The 18,920-nt window shown below is 29.8% G+C and overlaps 2 protein-coding genes across 5 annotated transcripts in view; one reads left to right on the top strand and one right to left on the bottom strand.

The window, feature by feature from the left end:
- Positions 1-37: 37 nt before the first annotated feature.
- Positions 38-2,954, top strand: LOC124432173 (guanine nucleotide-binding protein-like 1). Of its 2 annotated transcripts, XM_046980828.1 has the most exons (6): positions 41-192; positions 380-484; positions 574-887; positions 978-1,620; positions 1,721-2,143; positions 2,270-2,954. In XM_046980828.1, exons 1-6 carry the CDS (start codon positions 165-167, stop codon positions 2,551-2,553), a joined length of 1,797 nt encoding a protein of 598 aa, XP_046836784.1. In that variant the 5' UTR covers positions 41-164; the 3' UTR covers positions 2,554-2,954. The 2 variants fall into 2 exon arrangements, with proteins under 2 accessions (XP_046836785.1, XP_046836784.1); XM_046980829.1 differs by having other exon boundaries at positions 38-484.
- The window catches only part of LOC124432172 (otoferlin), a 33,209-nt gene continuing 16,892 nt past the window's right edge, over positions 2,604-18,920 (bottom strand). The window contains exons 7-27 of one of the 3 annotated variants that reach the window (XM_046980825.1): positions 18,848-18,910; positions 15,064-15,148; positions 11,833-12,176; positions 11,212-11,522; positions 10,804-11,047; positions 10,237-10,467; positions 9,730-10,038; positions 9,368-9,520; positions 9,026-9,226; positions 8,570-8,821; positions 7,309-7,610; positions 6,766-7,127; positions 6,458-6,649; positions 5,646-6,405; positions 5,359-5,529; positions 5,069-5,238; positions 4,656-4,974; positions 4,322-4,520; positions 3,965-4,183; positions 3,772-3,872; positions 2,604-3,656 (exon numbers count right to left, since the gene is read on the bottom strand). In XM_046980825.1, coding sequence (XP_046836781.1) covers positions 3,476-3,656; positions 3,772-3,872; positions 3,965-4,183; positions 4,322-4,520; positions 4,656-4,974; positions 5,069-5,238; positions 5,359-5,529; positions 5,646-6,405; positions 6,458-6,649; positions 6,766-7,127; positions 7,309-7,610; positions 8,570-8,821; positions 9,026-9,226; positions 9,368-9,520; positions 9,730-10,038; positions 10,237-10,467; positions 10,804-11,047; positions 11,212-11,522; positions 11,833-12,176; positions 15,064-15,148; positions 18,848-18,910 — 5,169 coding nt within the window. In that variant the 3' untranslated portion in view covers positions 2,604-3,475. The remainder of the gene's footprint in view (positions 3,657-3,771; positions 3,873-3,964; positions 4,184-4,321; positions 4,521-4,655; positions 4,975-5,068; positions 5,239-5,358; positions 5,530-5,645; positions 6,406-6,457; positions 6,650-6,765; positions 7,128-7,308; positions 7,611-8,569; positions 8,822-9,025; positions 9,227-9,367; positions 9,521-9,729; positions 10,039-10,236; positions 10,468-10,803; positions 11,048-11,211; positions 11,523-11,832; positions 12,177-15,063; positions 15,149-18,847; positions 18,911-18,920) is intronic. The other 2 variants (XM_046980827.1, XM_046980826.1) reach the window with 2 other exon arrangements.

Below are 18,920 nucleotides of genomic sequence, written 5' to 3'. Positions count from 1 at the left end.
CGCACCTTATAGATTTTATGTGGCAACCTCGGAAAGAGACTATAAAAACCCCCCCGAACTGAAGAAATCATTCATTCTTTTTAAAGACTGCAGCTGTAGCTGGTGAAATTAATTGTCTGATCGAATTGTAACGTATCTGTGATAAATTTAATGTTTATTATTATATGTGCAAAAGTACTCACTTTTTACATAGTGAGTATCTACGAATAAACAACATTTATTTTTGTGAAATATCGATTTATTTATTTGTTATTATTAATAGTGTAACAGTTAAAACACGTTTTATTTTATAACAAATAAATATTATTTTATATAAAATAATATTCATTGAAAGTGTTTACGAGTGATAAAAAAAAAATTTCTTGTCAATCAATTCAAGCAGAAAGAAATATGCCGCAAGGAAGAAGGAAGGTAGCTTTTAGCGGTAAAGCGAAAAAACAACAAATGCAAGCGAAAAAACAACGACAAAATCATCTTTTAAAAGGTATTTTTACCTTTTAGAAATATTTTGGTTATAATAACTTTTTTAATAATAAGTTCAATTCTTAATCGTATATATTAATTATTTTTTAGTTGTACAAAATGCAGATTATGATGACGAATTGAGTTTAACCGACGATATTGAGTTTAAGAGAGGCATACAAAAGATAAATAAACAACCACAAAATTTTAGAAATAAGTATGTTCTTCAATTTTTTCAAGAATCGCAAGAAGAATTGCGAAGGCGCAAGATTGAAGCTAGAAATACTATTAATATGATACCTCCAAAACAACAAGAAATTTCTGATAATTATTTTCCATCAGAATTAGATATACCTAAGAGACCATTCTGGGCTTATGATATGTCGAAAGATCAATTGGAAATTAAAGAACAAAAATATTTTAATGTAAGTAGTCAATGTATATTTAATAATAAAATATCATTTTTATTCCAAATCTAAGTGTTCAATTAATCGATAATTTTTGTTTACAATTAGGTATATCTACAAACTATGGAAGAATTGGATATTAGTTATTTTGAATTAAATTTAGAAACTTGGAGACAATTGTGGAGAGTTTTAGAAATGTCAGATATATTGTTGATCATTGTTGATATTAGATTTCCTGTTTTAATGTTTCCTCCATATTTATATAACTATATAACAAAGGAATTAAAAAAAGATATGATTTTAATTCTCAATAAAATTGATTTGGCACCTCCTCCGTTGGTAGTAGCTTGGAAAAATTACTTCTCTACTCATTATCCAAAACTGCACATATTAATGTTCACGTCATTTCCAACTTACAACTTAAGAGGGAATACAAATCAAAGTGAAGGGATAAAGAAAAAACGTAGAAAAGGAAAATTGAAAATGGCAGCGGAAGGAGCACAAAAATTATTGGAGGCATGTCAAGATATTGTCGGAGAGGAAGTAGATTTAAGTTCTTGGCATGATAAAATTCAAGAGGAAATGAATTCGGAATATGATTTAGACGATATAGACAGAAAGAATAATGTTATCATTGAAAAACAGGATGATACATATGTTGAGCATGTAAAATATAAAAATGGTGTATTGACTATAGGTTGCATTGGTACGCCAAATGTTGGAAAATCATCTTTAATGAATGCATTAATGGGTAAGTAATACATAAGTTATGAATAATTGTATTATATTATTATTATTATTATTATTATCTAATTATAACATTCAAACATATTATTACATTTGTATAACAGGTAAAAAAGTTGTAAGCGTGTCTCGTACTCCTGGACATACAAAACATTTTCAAACTATCTATCTTACCAAAACAGTCTGTCTTTGTGATTGTCCCGGTTTAGTATTCCCATCGACTGTACCTAAACAATTACAAATTTTAATGGGTTCATTTCCAATAGCTCAAGTCAGAGAACCATATACTAGTGTAAAATTCTTAGCCGAACGAATAGATTTACCTAAATTATTAAGGATACAACATCAAAATAAGGATGATTATTGGTCTGCCATGGATATATGCGATGCTTGGGCAGTAAAAAGAAATTTCTATACAGCTAAAGCGGCAAGACCAGATACTTATAGAGCAGCTAATTCTTTGTTAAGAATGTCATTAGAAGGAAGAATTTGTATTTACGTATATCCTCCAAACTGGTTCGCAAATAAAGGTATTATTATTATTATTATTATTATTATTATTATTATTATTTATTTATTTTTTTTTTTTATTTACCATTATATATAGCAATACAATATTGTTTCATATAAAACATTTGAATATATGTGTTATTTAGAAAATTGGGAACAACATCCTGAAGTCGAGACGGTTAAGTGGATTCAGGCTAAAATTCATGAGGAGGATGATGATGATGTTGCTGGTCCCATGAAAGAAGTATATTCATCGTCAGAAGACGAGGAAGAGGAGGAGCAAAAGGAGGAGCAAAAGGAGGATGAGGATGTGAAAAGAAGCGATGACGAAATCAGTGATGAAGAAGAATCAGAAGATTCATCGAGCGAGTCGATAGTTATACCGGTTGTCAATAATAAATTTGAAGCATTGTCGCATACGGAATTGTAAAAACTCGAGAAACGAATGTTATATTTAAGAAAATATTTAGAATTCGATAATTCCTTCGTCCATATAATTTTTAATTTTATTGAATTTTTTTCTAACAATGCCTAGAGTAAGCATTTGGATAAATGAAATTTTTTTATTACACATACATATATATATTACACACACACGCGCGCGCGCGATACACACACATACACACACACACACACATATGTTTCATGAACGAAATTATTGTACCAAATTGTTTTAGTTTATATCTTTACGTTCTTCCAAAGAGTATCCTCTCTAAATTAGATTGGAATATTTACATTTGATATTTCTTGTAAATCGTGAACGCATTTTGTTATTAATCTTTGGTCCACTCTAACACGAAACATCCGAATAAAGATGATATATAATTAGTACCCATGCTGATAGATATCTAAATTTTTTTTTTTTTTTATTTGTTGTGTTTTTTTCGATAAAAATATTCAAGTGCATCTTTCTACACATAATACGATAGACGATAATTATAATAATAATAATAATAATAATAATAATAATAATAATAATAATAATGCACTACTCCGTATGTAGGCCTAATAGAATTACTTTTTTGCACGATAACTAATGATACAATTATGGATGTAATTTTACAGAAAAATATTTCTATAATATCTTGTAAATAATGTCTTACATATATATACTTTTCTTGTACATAATCAATATATGTATATATTCATGCTTATATCTTTGACGATCTATAAATAAGGTACTTCGCAACGCAGATTATCAAGATACTTCTATTAATATATACTATGACAAATAAAAAAATATTCTAAGTGTATTTCTTTCTTTTCTTTTTTTTCTCTCTTTCTCCAGACAACAACAATCGTTACCGTGATTGTATATCATTTGTACATTCTTTCGATAATGTAATCATTTCTTAAGCTCCTAAAATCTTCTTCACAGAATATCCAGGAATAGCATAGAAAAATAGTAGTATTAGTACAATTATACCTATCATTATTATAGCTTTCAAAATAGCCCATTTATAATTGTGCCAAACGATATATTTGATAGATTTTAATGGATTCAGGAACCACATAAACGAGGCGTCTGGTCGGCTATAAGAAAAAAAAAAAAAAAAGAAAATATGAAAAAAATAATGTGAATGAAAATCGTAATATAATCGTAAAATAATTTCGTTAGATATTATTTTAAAGGTGTAATAAAACTCACTTTGGTTTATCCAAAGGATCGGGTTCGTTTCGACCAAAACCAGCGGGATTCTTTTCTGCTTCCTCCTTCGTTAATAAATGTATTTCGGCTTCTACCTTACCCTACGATAAATAAAATAATTCAGAATTAAATTCTTTTTTTTTTTTTTTTTTTTTTTTTTTCAACTTCTTCAATTGGATTTGTGCGATCTTACCGTAAGTTCCATATCTTCGTTTTCCTTTTTAACGTAGAACGGCCACCAACCTTTAACTCGTTTCTGTTTAAAGATATTAACCATAGGCACGGAACCATCGGTTTTCAACATACCAAGCGTACAAAGTTTACTATTCTTTGCACCACGTGGAAATCTATTAAGATCGAGAGTAATAGCACCTAAGAAATCGTCCGCCGAAAAATGATCGGCATCCCATACCTTTGAAAAAGAAGAAGAAAAAAGAAAGAAAAGAAAGGAAACAGAAAATAGAAATTCCTTTAATATTATCCACATTTCGATAAAGAAAACAAAAAAAAAAAAAGGAGAGAATATTATTAACAAAACGTTATATGTTACTTGTAACTCCAATCGCGCTGGTATCTTACACTCGGTCTCGTCCCAACTAAATAAACTCTCTTTACGATTGATAACAATCTTCTCTTCGGCTACAAGATAATCAAATGGAAATATGAATCTCCAATTGAAATTACCCTCGCCGGTCAATGATCGATAATGAATATCAGTTGATTGACAATCCTCTGGACCTTTTAGCCAACTATTGTTTAAAAAAAAAAAAAAAAAAAAAAAAAAAAAAAAAAAAAAAAAAAAGAGGCGAACAAACGAAGAAGAAATATTTAAAAAGAAAATTTCAATCGTCCATGTATATATTAAATGTTTCCATTATATTTACCCCTTTACGTAAATATCGCTCATCTTTTCACCGGTGAAAAAAGCATCGTCTTCGAGTACGACGTCGTCAGTGTTCCAAATAATAACTCGTAACTCGTAACTCTTTGGTTTTCTAGGTGATATATCAATTGGTGAACCTGGCGAAGGCATATCCATTGGGAACATGTCCACCCACATTTCTAATTTTCCTTGTTCTATGCCAGGCTTTTCGGGATTATAAAGTGGCCGAGTTTCGACGTGCTCAGGTACCAATGTAGAACCGATACGAGGAAAAGCATTCCATTGATGTAATACAGCAAGGGCAAGGTGTTCTTCTATACCTAAAAAAAAAAAAAAAAAAAAAAAAAAGAAATTGAAAAATACGTTCGAAGAGATTAAATTCATTTTTATCACAACGACAAATTTTTCTTTTACCCTTTGAATGAACGTAAAATTCCATTTCCTCGTTCGACAATGAAAATGTTTTTCGTCCAATCGTAACGCGTCCATGAGAATAAACCGGACTATCAATTTTACCCTCTTTACACAATTTCGACAAAATTTGTGTCGGTTTCATTGCGTCCCTCCACTTGTTGTATCCTGATCTATAAAACGTTCGATCGAAGTTAAATTAAGTTGTTATTTTTTTTTCTTTTTCTTTTTTCTTTCTTTTTGATAGATCGATTAAATCACGACCAATCGAATTATCAATTAATCTTACTCACTCGTCGTAACGTCTGGGAAAACCACAAGTTGCACGATGCCTACTATAAAATCGATTTTCCAAATCGATTTTAGTCTCACCGATCATATCATCGGTACCAACTAAATCCCAATCCAAAACTTGTACAGTTAACAAAGAATCCTGAGGAAAAGTGGCTTCTATCTCGAAACACCTTAAATCATCAACAATGTATAAATGTGATTATACAAATATTTCTGATTTCGTTTTAATCTCGTGAAAGAAAAGAAAAGAAAAGAAAGAGAAAACAATCAATATAATGACACTTACTTCCCAAAGACGGGATTGAGTTGTTTCGATACATAATTTTCCTTATCGCTTATCCTTTTATTACCCAATTGGAGAACAACGTAAGGATCAGCTTTGCCATTAAGATCACATGGATGAAGATCATTGGCCTTGACGATGTAAACTCTAACAAGAACATGAATTGGTTCGTTTGAGGGTACACCTTGAAAGAAACCGTACTGAGGATCAAATCCCATTACGGTATGATCTATTAGATCCTTTGGAAGTGGCCATTTGTAAACCTTCAAAGCTCCTTTGAAATAACCAACGATTCTATGCTCATCCTCGGTTTCATCGCCCGTTTTCTTTCCTCGATAGAGTTCGAAAGTGTGCAACCATTCCTTGAACTGTTCGAATTCCGGTTGAGCTTCTAATTCGTTTGGATAGATTTTAAGTAGAGCTGTTTTTTGTGATGTCTTTCTTGGCACGTGTTTTGGACTTAATTTTGAAACGAATTTCGAAGCATTCGACGGTGACTTTAGACCAAACAATTTCCTTGTTGGATAAATGACACCCGGATTTTTCTCACCGGTGGTCGTTGTAGCTTGACCTTGATCAAATGCATCCTCCAAAAAAGCTGGCAAAGTTCCATTCTGTTGGGCTTGAAATATAGATTTCTCTCTTCTCAATTCTTTATTTTCCTCGATCATTGCCTCAACCGAAGCGAAATATTTCGTCCACCAATCCTGACAACCCTCTCCATTGTCCAATATTCCAATATCGCCTAAAATCGTATTATTATCTAATATCATTTGGTGTTTAGCTAGAAATTATAGAAATTTTTATCGACTTACTTAGTCCAACGTCGTTCATTGGGCTCTGTTTTTTTCGTAAATTTTGTTCGGTTTTATCTCTCTTCGTTGGCCAAGCGCTTTGTTCAAATCCCAATGTTATAATGGTGTCACTGTTATTTGAACCAAGATCGGATTGAGTAAATGATTCTTGAATACTCGTTTGTTGATACTTTGGTTTTCCTTGTTCGAGACCTAAACGATGATAATGATTAAGAGAAATTTAATCTAAAAAGAAAAAAAAAAAAAAGAGGAAGAGAAAAAAAAGAAAAATTCGCATATCCAACAATAAGATTAATTAATTTTCTTACCTATACATTGTAACTGATAAAGACTCTTTTTTCTCTCTTCGATGTCTCTGGCTCTTTTTGTTTGAGGCGAATAAGTATATTTGTGAATCGAATTAATCGTATGAGTGCCTACGAGTGTGTACCTTCCGAAACTTCTACAATCTACTGCTCTTATCGTTAATGGCGGCCGATAGAGTTCTTGCTCCGGCAATTCTAATTCTAAAAACTTAATTGGCGTATTAAAGTTCGGATTTTTCTTTGCATTTGCTATAACCGAGGAGTATAAAATATGACCGGCACATTCAACGTCCACGCGTGGCTTGTCAACTGTTAATAAATGAATTCTCTTTAGATCGCGTAATCCCCAGAAGAGTACCTCTATCCTGTAACGATAAAACATCAAAGGAATATTTAAAATAAACGATGAATAAAATGTCGCATTAAAAATGACTTCGATAGTTCGAAAAACTATTGAATCGAATATGTCGCAAGGAAATAAAATGTAAAAATTAATATGTAAAAATTACGTGAAAGATTTCGACGTATTTAATTTTCTAATATTACCTATATTTTGCTAAAGTAGGACGTATACCAATTGGAACTGGAAGAATGGGACCTTGATCAGGACCAGATGCAATTAATTGTTGAAACTTGTCCTTTGGATCTGGCAATGTTGGAAATCCAAGATCTGACGTTGTAGGATGTTCAAGTAATTCGAATACGGCTAAGAGTTCTCCAGCTCTTGCAGCACCTCTGGTAATCTCGTACCATTCCAAGGACGGGGGATAATTTGGTGGTAAATAATTTTCTGACGAAAGTTTAACGTGGGGTCTTGCGATTGCTCGTCCAATATATTCGGATTTTCCCTGTAACGATCGAACAAAATGAATTCGTCAAATGTAACTTTTATTTTATATAAGCTCGTATGAACGTTCTAATAAATATCCAAAGTTAAGAAAAGTGCATTAATGCGAGGATTTATTATTATCGTTATCGTAGTTCAAGGAACAATTTGTAAAAGATTACAATAAGAATAGAGAAATATTTCTATAAAATATGATGGAAGATATGGTCGTCGTAATAATTGAGATAAGATTTGAAGATATTCGATAGGATTGTGGAATTATTTTCTGAAGAATTATTTTACGAGGTCGAAGAAATTTTTTCTCTGGTTTTTTTTTTTCTTTCTTTCTTTCTTTCTTTCCTTCTTTCTTTTTTTTCGTCATGACAGCGAGCGAAAGAAAGAAAAAAGAAAAAAAGAAAAAGGAGAAAAAAAGGAAAGAAATGAAGGAAAAAAAAAGAACGAAAAGAAGAGTAAGAAAAAATAAAAAAAAAAAAAAAGGATAGAGAAGATACGGGTGTGTGCGTTTGTGTTCATTCAATTTCATGCCGCACAAAAGAGACAGAGAGAGAGAGAGAGAGAGAGAGAGAAAGTGAGAGAGAGAGAGAGAACAGAGTATCAAGTTCTCTCGTAAATCATCATCGTGTGTGTACTTTCTGTCGAATCGTGATTTATATTATGTTATGAGAGATGATGTTACAGGTCGTATACAAACTGTTAAAGCAGAAAGTCCTTCATGCAGTGTTTATGTCCACGGTTTACACAATATGACTCTGGAAAAGAAAGAATCGTAAAATTGAATGGATATGTTTAGGATATGATTAGGTCACGTTCATTTCGTTCAATTCTTTACCGATATTATAATAATATGAAACGAATAGATAATGATCAAGTAAATGATAAAATATTGGAAAGGAAAAAAAGAAGCAAAAGGAAAGAAACAAAAAAAAAAGGAAAAAGAAAAGAAATAAATTAATTGCTTACCACTTTGTCCTGGTCGAATATCTCGATGACGATCGAGGGTGGATCCTTTTTGATTTCTTCGTCGGTACCATAAATTAGGATATCGTCGAAGAGAAGCAATTCGTCCCACGTTGGGCTTAAAGTTTCGTCGATTACTTGAGTCGTTTTACAAAACTCACCACAAATAACACGTGCGAATGGATCGGACAAACCGGATGCGTCGCTACCGATCAACGATCTTGCTTGATACATGTGAGCTCTCAATTGAAATTTCTATATCGACATAATAATATATTAAATACGTACGAATATCTTTGTTGATATTACAAATTTATGATATGAAACAAAAAAAAAAATGTCTTCATTGTTTCTTCTAATACTGACTTTTAATAAATTCGATTAAACGTATGACAACGAAAGTGATACAATATTTTATTAGTAACAATAAATTCTACAATTTTTTTTTTGAATACTCACGTGTTTCTCGATGTAATGAATGACAGTCGGTGGTAAAGCACGCAATCTATCGATATTTCTAAGTTCGTGACTCATCTCGTAACCATTTGGCAAACCCTGAATAAAGTATTTCTTATGCTTGAGTATACCCAACCACATGTAGATTTGTAGTTTAGTTTGTATAGCCCAACCGGCCGGTCCAAATCTCTTCTTTCCTGGAAGCTTCATGAACATTATTAAAGGATTAATATTTGTTCTTTTTTTTTTTTTTTTGGAATAGATTTTTTTTCTATTTTATTTTTCTTATTTTTTTTTTTTTTTATTTATTCTTTTTCTATCTTATTAATTAATTACTCCACCGACCTTTAGAAACATCGTTTGAACCTTTCCACAATTTCTACCGCATTCTTCGTCAACGATCGAATAGATCAATTCCCTGCATGAAATCCTTTGATAGGCAACACGTCTACCGGAACTGATGACCCAAATGAAGACATCTGGTAAAGAATCCTGAGGCTGCAAACACACAGAGGAATCTTTTATCGTTCCTCAGCTTTCTCTATTCTATCTTATTAAAAATGATCTATCCTTCGCGATGTTGATCCACGCGAAGGATAGATTTTTGCTTTGCTTTTTTCTTTATATCTTTTTTATATATATATATATATTTTTTTTTTCTTTTTTTTAAATATGCTTGGTCTACGCTCGTTGTATATGGTACTGACATCCTCAATTAAGAACTTCAATTTCTGTAGATAGCTCTGTGCCGTTTTCAGACGTTCCTTGAAACTGTTCTTCGTTATTATTGCCTTCAAGTTTCTCGCCATAGTACCGATACTCTCCATCTCCCTTTGACAAAGTTTCGTCCTTTCCTTGTCTAATTTAGTTTTACCAACGCCTGGTCCTGTTGCACTCGATTTGCTGATGCCAACGTAACGATTGCAACTGCTTGACAATTCCTCGAGAACGGTTTTTAATAATTTCTCATTGGACGAATCGTCCATTCGTTGTTGTACCTCTGTTAATCCTTCTTCCTAATCGATAATTAAATGATACAAGTAAAAGAGAAATTTTTTTTTTTTTTAAAGAGAAAGAGAAAGAAAGAGAGAGAAAGAAAGATAATTCTAATTAAACATAGTTCTTTATACAACTTCTTATATTTATATAGATATATAGATATATAAAGCTATTATAGGTACTATATATATATATAATTATAAAAATAAGCTTACCAATTTGTCCGCAATCTTGCCGATTATGTTACTATTATACATTCTACGTCGATAATCCGGCCAAATACTTCGAACATGTAGACACGGTTTATCATCCCAATATGGTAAAAAGTAATAGATTTTATCGTGCGTCATTGGTTTCGTTGTTGGTGTTGTACTCTGCCAGGAACCGCTAACAACTTCTTGCAATTCTTCCTCCTCTCCGCTAGCTCCGCTTTTCATTTCGCATATCTAAAAAAGAAAAAAAAAGAAAAGAAAAGAGAAAGAAAGAAAGAAAAAAGAAAAAAAAAAAAATAGGGAAGCATTGTAAATTAGAAGACTTTTCTAAATTTCCTATCGCGTGATCAAAGTTAAGGTAAAAATAAAAAAAACGAGATTTTTGTATGTTAATGTATGTTAATAATGATATATATCGTTGAAACTGGCTATTATTATTATTATTATTATTATACACGCCAGTAATAATTGTTTGATGATGATTTATTTATTATTTATTCTGAATTTTCTGGATTATAAAATATATATATATATATATACTATGGAATATACGTAATACAATAATCATACCTTCGAACTTTCATTATGTCCGTCCAAAGCATTACCCGCATTTCCAATAGATATTTCGAAATACATTGGCTTATCGCAAAGCTTCTTGTCTATCATCGTAGCGTCCATTATAGTGGCGAATAAAAAAAATTCTTCGTTTCTAGCATAAGCCGCCTCGTTGATTGGCACGGTCGGTTCGACCTCGACCTCCGAGGGTGCCATTTCGACGTTATCACTTATCTCCGTTCTAATCGCTATGAGTAATCTGCGTGCCCGAAGTAACAACGATTATTTACATATATATATATATACATATATATACATATATATATATAATAATAATAATAATAATACTTTTATTAATATCATAAAAATAAAAAAAGTAAATAATAAAAAAAATAAAGAGAGAGAGAGAGAGAGAGAGATAACCTTGCTCTATAAGAAATCCCTTCACCGAGTCCAGTATTCAATGTCGAGTGTTCGTCTATCAAACTATAATCTCTAATGCTACCGTAAAGGTGAATAAATGCTGGACCGAAGGTCGGTAGAAAACCTTTCTCACCGTCGTTACTGATCTGTTTCAGATCGACGAAGTGTGTACCTATAACGGTAGCATGGACTGGGTCGTTATCGCAGAGCTGTATTTTTATTCTCTGACATAGGGGTGGGAACATTTCAGTAAAGACAATCTGTTCGTTCCAGATCGGAGCATAGCTGTGCCTTTTTACGCTCGTTTTACCCTGTAACAAGCAAGATCTATGGTTCCACCACTATGTTTCCTTTCTATTTTCCACGTTCGTGGATCTCTTGAATACTTTTTTCTTTTCTTTTCTTATTTCTTTTTTTATCTTACTCCTTCGAGAAAAATTTTCTTTCAATTTTCTTTTAACAATACGACATCCAATTATATAACAAGTAAAATAAAGAAAAGAGAAAAGGAAAAAAAAAAATAAAAGAAAGGTAATTTGATTTTTTTTTCTTTTTTCCCCCCCCCCCCCCTTTTCTTTCTTATTCTTTCTCTATTAAATCGTTTTTACGTTTCATACTTACGCTCAAACCGGCGAACGAGACCTGGACATATGGATCAACCAAATCTTTAACCTCACCGGTGAAAGCTTTTTTCACATTCGCCATAATACTGCTATTCATTTTTGGCAAACCGTCTGCTCTATAAACCTTCACAATGAATTTAGCTCTCTGTCTTTCTATCGGTACGCCATCAGGTAGCAAAAGATTTCCCTCGATGTCATCCTCATCTTTCTCACTTTTCGGGGGAATTTTAACGGTGTCTCCCTTTCCAATAACGCTTATGTCACACTTCAAATATCCTTTGGGACCTCCTGCGACGTCGTCTGGATCGGTTAGAAGAGCCCACTTGTGATAAAATTGATGATCTGCGAATACGATTCTATGCTTCGTGATCACGTATCTCAAGTTTCTCAAAGAAATTCACGAAAGATAGATAATTTCGATAGAAGAAAAGAACATAAAGAAATATACATATATATTTATATAAAAAAGATTAAAGAAAAAATTGTGTTATTATCCTAGAGCCACGATTTCCTTTGGAATCTATTTCTTTCTCTCTCTCTCTCTATATATATATATACATAAAAGAAATCATATGTAAAGCTTATACTATATTATATTTATGGATACGAATTACCAATGAAGTTTATATATTTAAAAAAAAAAAAAAAAAAAAATTATTTATCGATAAAACAAATTAAATATATCAACGTATGACGTTATAGAAACTCAAGAATAAAATATATTTGTTGTAAAAAACAATTTCATTCGATACTGACGAAAATTGAATTAATATTATTACTTAATTATTGTTAGTATCTATTGTATATTTATTATTGATTGCAATATGAGAGGAAGAGATCGGTATAGTTACCTGATTTTGCACTATTCACGCCTGTCAAGAGCCCGTTAAATATTAGATTACTTAGTTGGATAATTATTCGCACGAACTTTCTAATGTGACATAGATAATAGATTGATCATTACAGTTAACGGATTGATCATACGACAAATTTGTTAATTACAAACACGATGGTCACGTAAATAAATATATATATATATATATATATATATTTAAATTTAATGATATTAAAATGTAGTTATTAGTTTTAAAAGATATTGATCATTTCTTTTTTCTTTTCTTCTTTCTGTTTACTTTCTTTTTTTTTCCTTTTTTCCCTTTTTTTCTTTTTTTTTTTTTTCTCTCTCTCTAAGGGATCTCGTGGCTCTTGGAGTTTTGACACATAAGATCAAATATTATTAATAGCATGCAAGCTCAGAAAAAAGAAAGATTTATTATTATCACGATTTAATCGAAATTCCTGTAAGAAAATGATTTATTCTCATAGAATAATTATTTTAATGTGCAATAACTGAATAAATATTATTTTACCTGATTATTGATCCTTCTGGAAATTATCTTTACGATATAAATTACGTATGTTAGATAAAATAAATAAATAAATAAATAAATAAATAAATAATAATAATAATAATAATAATAATAATAATAATAATAATATTAACAATAAATTTATTATTCATATTGAACACTACGATATCTAGGTAATCCAATAGTAATATAGTTTTAAACCGAATTATTAATTCAAAATTTCGAGGTGATATTTGATATAAAATACGTGATATCTAATATCTCATATTTAGAGATCAGAATAGATATCTACAATACGTATTCACATATTTCGAAGAAAATTGTTCTAATCAATATTATCTTTGTCAAATGAAAAATAATATGTAAGATTTATTTTATTGTTGTTGTTCTCATTGTTGTTACTATTTTCATGATCGTTAAATTCTCATTTAATTATTTTCATTGATCTATAATATACGTTTTACAAGCTGTCACCGTTCTATATAATAAATAATATCTACATACGTGGAACAATTCCCATGGCACCTTGACACCTTTAATCACGTCAACCACAACGACATCGGTGCGAGAAAAATTAAATGATTCATTTTTTATCAATTTCGTTTTTGCTCTTTAATTAATTAAACGAAAGAAATAAAGAAATAAAGAAAGAAAGAAAGAAAAGGAAATTGAAAACAAAAGGAAAAAAAAGAAAAAAAAGAAAAGTTTCGCGGAAACGTCGTATCTCGGATCGATATTTCTATTAACTAATTCATCATACTCCTCTTAGCTAATTTCTTACTCAGATTAATTCCCAAAGTAATTTCCATTTCAAAATGATTCCATGTACGTTTATTACGAAGAATGAAAAAAAAAAAAAAAAGAAAAAGAGAGAGAGAAAGAGAAAAAAAAAATAAAACACAAATACAAAAGAAAGAGCCGTCATAAATGAGAATCGTGTTCCTTTTTTTTTTTTTTGGCTTGAAAAAACGAACGCGTACGATATTTGTAATACTGCGAAGCTTTGCAGGTCACAAAAAGTCAACTGAAAAGTTTTGATATATTTTGAAGTACATACGATTCAAACTTTTGCCCATTTAAAAACTGTACGAGCAATCTGTAAAAATCTCTAGGGGATACACAACTTTTTTTATTTCCTCCTTTATCGCGTTTATATGGACCAATAGGTATATATTTAATTTGTTTTTTCTTTTTTGGTGTTTTTGCTTTCCTTTTGTTTTTTTTCTTTCTTTCTTTTTTTTTTTTTTTTTTTTTTTTTTATTCATAATAAACTTATAAAATCATTCCTCATATGAATACCATCGATCGCATGCCATCGATAGATAAAAAAAAAAAAAAAGTACATACATTTAGAATAAAACGAAGCAAATAAAAGGAAAAAAAAGTTTACAATTAGTAATAAACATTAAGAAATATATACAAAATGATGGATTTGAAAATTGTCGTGTATTATTTTATTTCTAAAATCGAGAGAAAGTGCTTTGACTATAAAACCAAAAAGAAAAAGAAAGAAAGAAAGAAAGAAGAAGAAGAAGAAGAAGAAGAAGAAGAAGAAGAAGAAGAAGAAGAAGAAGAAGAAGGAAAGAAAGAAAGAAAAAAGGAGAAATAAATCAACAAAAAAATATATATATATATATAAACAACGGATAAATATAAACAGCAGATTGCAAGCAATGACGATGAGAGATCCATTTTAAGATATATCAACTTTGATATATGGATGTTTAGATGAAGATGAAACAGATATAATAGAAATAACAGAGTAAACAACACGAAGATAAAGTTGAAAGTACACAAGTAAAAAGATTTCGAAGATTCTCTTTTTTTTTTTTTTTTTTTTTTTCTGTACAAATTTGTACCTGGCTGTGCCCAAACTGTTGCGATGTCTAACTTAAAGCTGCCCAGTGTTAAATTAGCACGCAAGAGATTCCGCGATTGCTGCACCTACGATATTATATTAAAAGATATTACATCAAACAAAAATGCTCCATGCTTCACACTGTTCTCTTGTCTTTCTTTTTTTTTTCCTTTTTTCTTTTATCCAAAAAAGAAGATCATCATTCTTTAACAAATCCCTTTTTCTCCATACCATCGTATGCCAATGTATATACCATAATAATAATAATAATAATAATAATAATAATAATAATAATAATAATAATAATAATAATAATAAAACTTGATATAGATATTTTTTTGTAAAATCTTTTATATATAATAAATAAAATAAAATATTGTTAAATAAAAAAATTTCTTATCCAATTAAATCACTAGTCATCAGTTTCTTAATGATATGATTTTCTGTTCTCCTTTTATAAATATTTATATAAACGAGGTCATCGTGTATTTCTTTCTTTCTCTCTTTCTCTCTCTCTCTCTCTCTCTCTCTCTCTTTCACTCTCTCTTTCTCTCACTCTTTCACTTTCAACGATTAATAAAGAATTAAAAGAAGATCTGTACTAACAGTACACGTTTCACATATACATCTCGCAATTTTTTTTTTTACAATGAACGAGTTCCATTTATTTCCCTACGAAGCTGTTAAGCTCGTTTTTTCTCGGTCACGTGAGTCGATTCTTGAGATCGATCGACACACAGAGCTACGACTTTGAAATAATGAAAGTCATCTGTCTTTTATATTACCAATATAAAAATAAATGGAAAAAGAAAAAAGAAATATAAAGGAAAGAGTAGGAAAAACAAAAAAGGAATAGAAAAAATAAAAGTAGACACTTGTTTTATGAGCATTGACACGAAATTCATACTCGAAGTAATTTTATGGTTAGATAAATATCCCATATCATATAGGTATATATTGATATCTGTGTGTACATACACATGTATATAATGGTATTGTGTATATACTATTGTACTACTACTACTACTACTACTATATAAACAACTTCGATACCATGTTTCTCTCTGGTTAATCGACCGATGTTATTGAAATAATGAACATTCTATGAAGAACTCAGAAATTTATATACATATGTATATATGTATATACATAGGTATATGCATGTGTATAATATAATTAGAGAATAGATATATATATATATATATATATGTATACATAGAAGATGTTTCATTTACATAACTTGAACATTTCAAATATCTCCATTGCTTTTGACGATACCTAAGCACAAATATCATAGGAAAAAAAATTATGTTGTCAAATGTTACCAATATTTTTTTATTCCATTACCATTATTTTTTTTTATATCAAATCTTTCAAGATCATTCTTCTTTTTTTTTTCTTTTTTTTTTTTTTCTTCCTCAAGATCTACAAATTATCTTATCCGATCGTATTTATAAAAAATATCATTATAAGAAAATATCAAAGTTAATGGGAAATTTCACAAATATTCTTTAAATAAATCTTTCGAAGTAGATAAAAAAAGAAAAGAAAAAAAAAAAGTCTAAATCTTGTCGACGTCTCTATTTTTTTCCTCAAAGATTCGAAGGCAGAATTCCTTCGAAAATAATGCGAGCTTATTGTTTTTTTCTGAATTTCATGGGAAGGAAAAAAAGCTCTGCAAACAATTAATGATCGCAAACAGTAAATGGTTTCATCATAGTTGAATAATGATTATATAAGATTCAGATAATCTTGTTTATAAATTATTTGTTTTTCTATTTATGACTATTTTTCATTTATTCGTAGAAAAATAAATATTTAGAATGAAAATCCTTGAGCAACTGATATTTTCTCTATGTAACTAACTGACTAGGATTTTCATATTTATGAAAAGAAATTTGAAAAAGAAATATCTTCATCCAGAGATATCTCTTGTGTATTTTTCTATCATTTTGTTACGGAAAAATGTAAAAAGTATTTTTTGTTTATAAGTTGAAGAATTAGCAAATACGTATCCCGTCATTTCAAGAATTCCTTTCTTTTCTCTATTTATGCATAAAATCCTTGGTATCTTTTTAAAAGTTGGTAACATTAAAAAAATTAATATTCTTTGTTTCGGTTTTTCTTTCTTTTCGGGGGGTTTTTTTCTTTTTTTTTTGCTAAGCCACAACACTATGCTAGTAAAATAATGTCAAAAGAAAAAAAAAAAAGAAAGCAAAAACGTACAGATGACCCGTAAACCTTGAAAGAAGATAAGCTTGAAACGAAAAGAAAAAAAAAAAAAAAAGGAAAAAGAAATTATTGTCTTAGTTAGAATATTGCATTGTTTGGGATGGAACAATTTTTTCCTTTTTTTCTTTTGTTTCATTTATTTATTTATTTTGTTTTTTTTCAAATTCCTTTTGTGTCATCGTCAAAAGCAAACAGAGATATCTGAAGTGTTTGAATTAGGTGAAAGCATCTATATATATATATATATATATATGTACACACACATATATACACACGCACACACACATTTATATACACGTCGCGACGCTTATATCTTCTAGAAATTCAACGAGTATGTCAGTGCTTGAGACGGAACAAATAGGTAAGAAATATTTTTATTTCTTTCAACGTTTTAAAAAACTTTGTACGTCATGAGAAAATAAAAGAAAAAGCGGAAAGAAAAAGAGAAAGGAAATGAAAAAGGGAAAGAAAAAGAAAGACAAAGAAAAGTTAAAAAAGAACGGCCCGTATTATCGTGATATAATGGTAAACCAAATAAAGAAAAATGAAAAGGGAAAAAATTCTGCAATCGACAGCTTTCCTTTTGTAGAAAAATAGTAAGGTCAATGGATGGTAAAGGTTTATACCTTTTTATAAGTTCTGATTTCCTTTCGAAACGAAATAATTCTTTCTTGACATTTTTTTTTCTTTTCTTTTTTTTTTTAAGATCTGCAGCAATATATTACTATTATTTATTTCTTAAATATAACAAAGAAAAATTCAAGAAAAGTCATTAATATTTTTAAACTTAATAATAATCAATAAGTGAGAAAGTTAATATTCTTGTTGTTTTTGTAATATTGTGTAATATTGTGAAAAACAAAGTTTAGAAATATATCGTCCATCAATATAAATCATCGTAATGTATAAAATTCTTTTGCCTTTTCAAATAAAAAATGAAAAAATGCGATTGTTTTTTAATACATTATAATAGTTATAATTTTAATTAGATTTTCACGAAACACGTCGATTATTGTATTATCAAATGAGCATGTTGAATGGATTAATAACAAGATAAATGAAAAAAAAAAGGAAAAAGTTAAAAACATACTGATGTTCCTTTAAAAAATTGACATAAATAATCATAAGTAAATAAAACATTGAAGTTACATTCGACGTTAATTTGCCATACGGATTACGATCATACAAAAAAATACTTTCGGTAAATTAACTCTACAATATAAGAACATTCTAAAGAAAATTACAGTTCCGTTGGGAACGAGAAAATGTTGGAGAGAATTAGTTCGGAAATACATCGTATTCGGTTCTAAAGCATTATCGATCTTGTAGAGCAAAAAGAAAAAGAAAAAAAAAAAAGAAAAAAGAAAAAAGAAGAAAAAAAACATTCCAACGTTGACTCGTACGAGAACTCTAAATCGATGACGACACTATATCAAATTAAAATGAACAAAAAGAAAAAGAAAAAAAGAGAGAGAGAGAGAGAGAGACCAAGAAATTTTTTTAATCATCGTGTCCCAATTAAATAATGATAGAATATTTTTAAATAAACTTACCGACAGTGTGATGATCTTGTCAAAAAGCATTACCGGTGGCATGTGAAAGTCGAAGACGAAATACTGCAAAACG

This window comes from Vespa crabro, chromosome 24 (assembly GCF_910589235.1).
Source record: "Vespa crabro chromosome 24, iyVesCrab1.2, whole genome shotgun sequence".
NCBI classification, from domain to species: Eukaryota; Metazoa; Arthropoda; class Insecta; order Hymenoptera; family Vespidae; genus Vespa; species Vespa crabro.
Note: the sequence above shows the minus strand (reverse complement) of the source record. Positions and strands in the feature narration are given on the sequence as shown.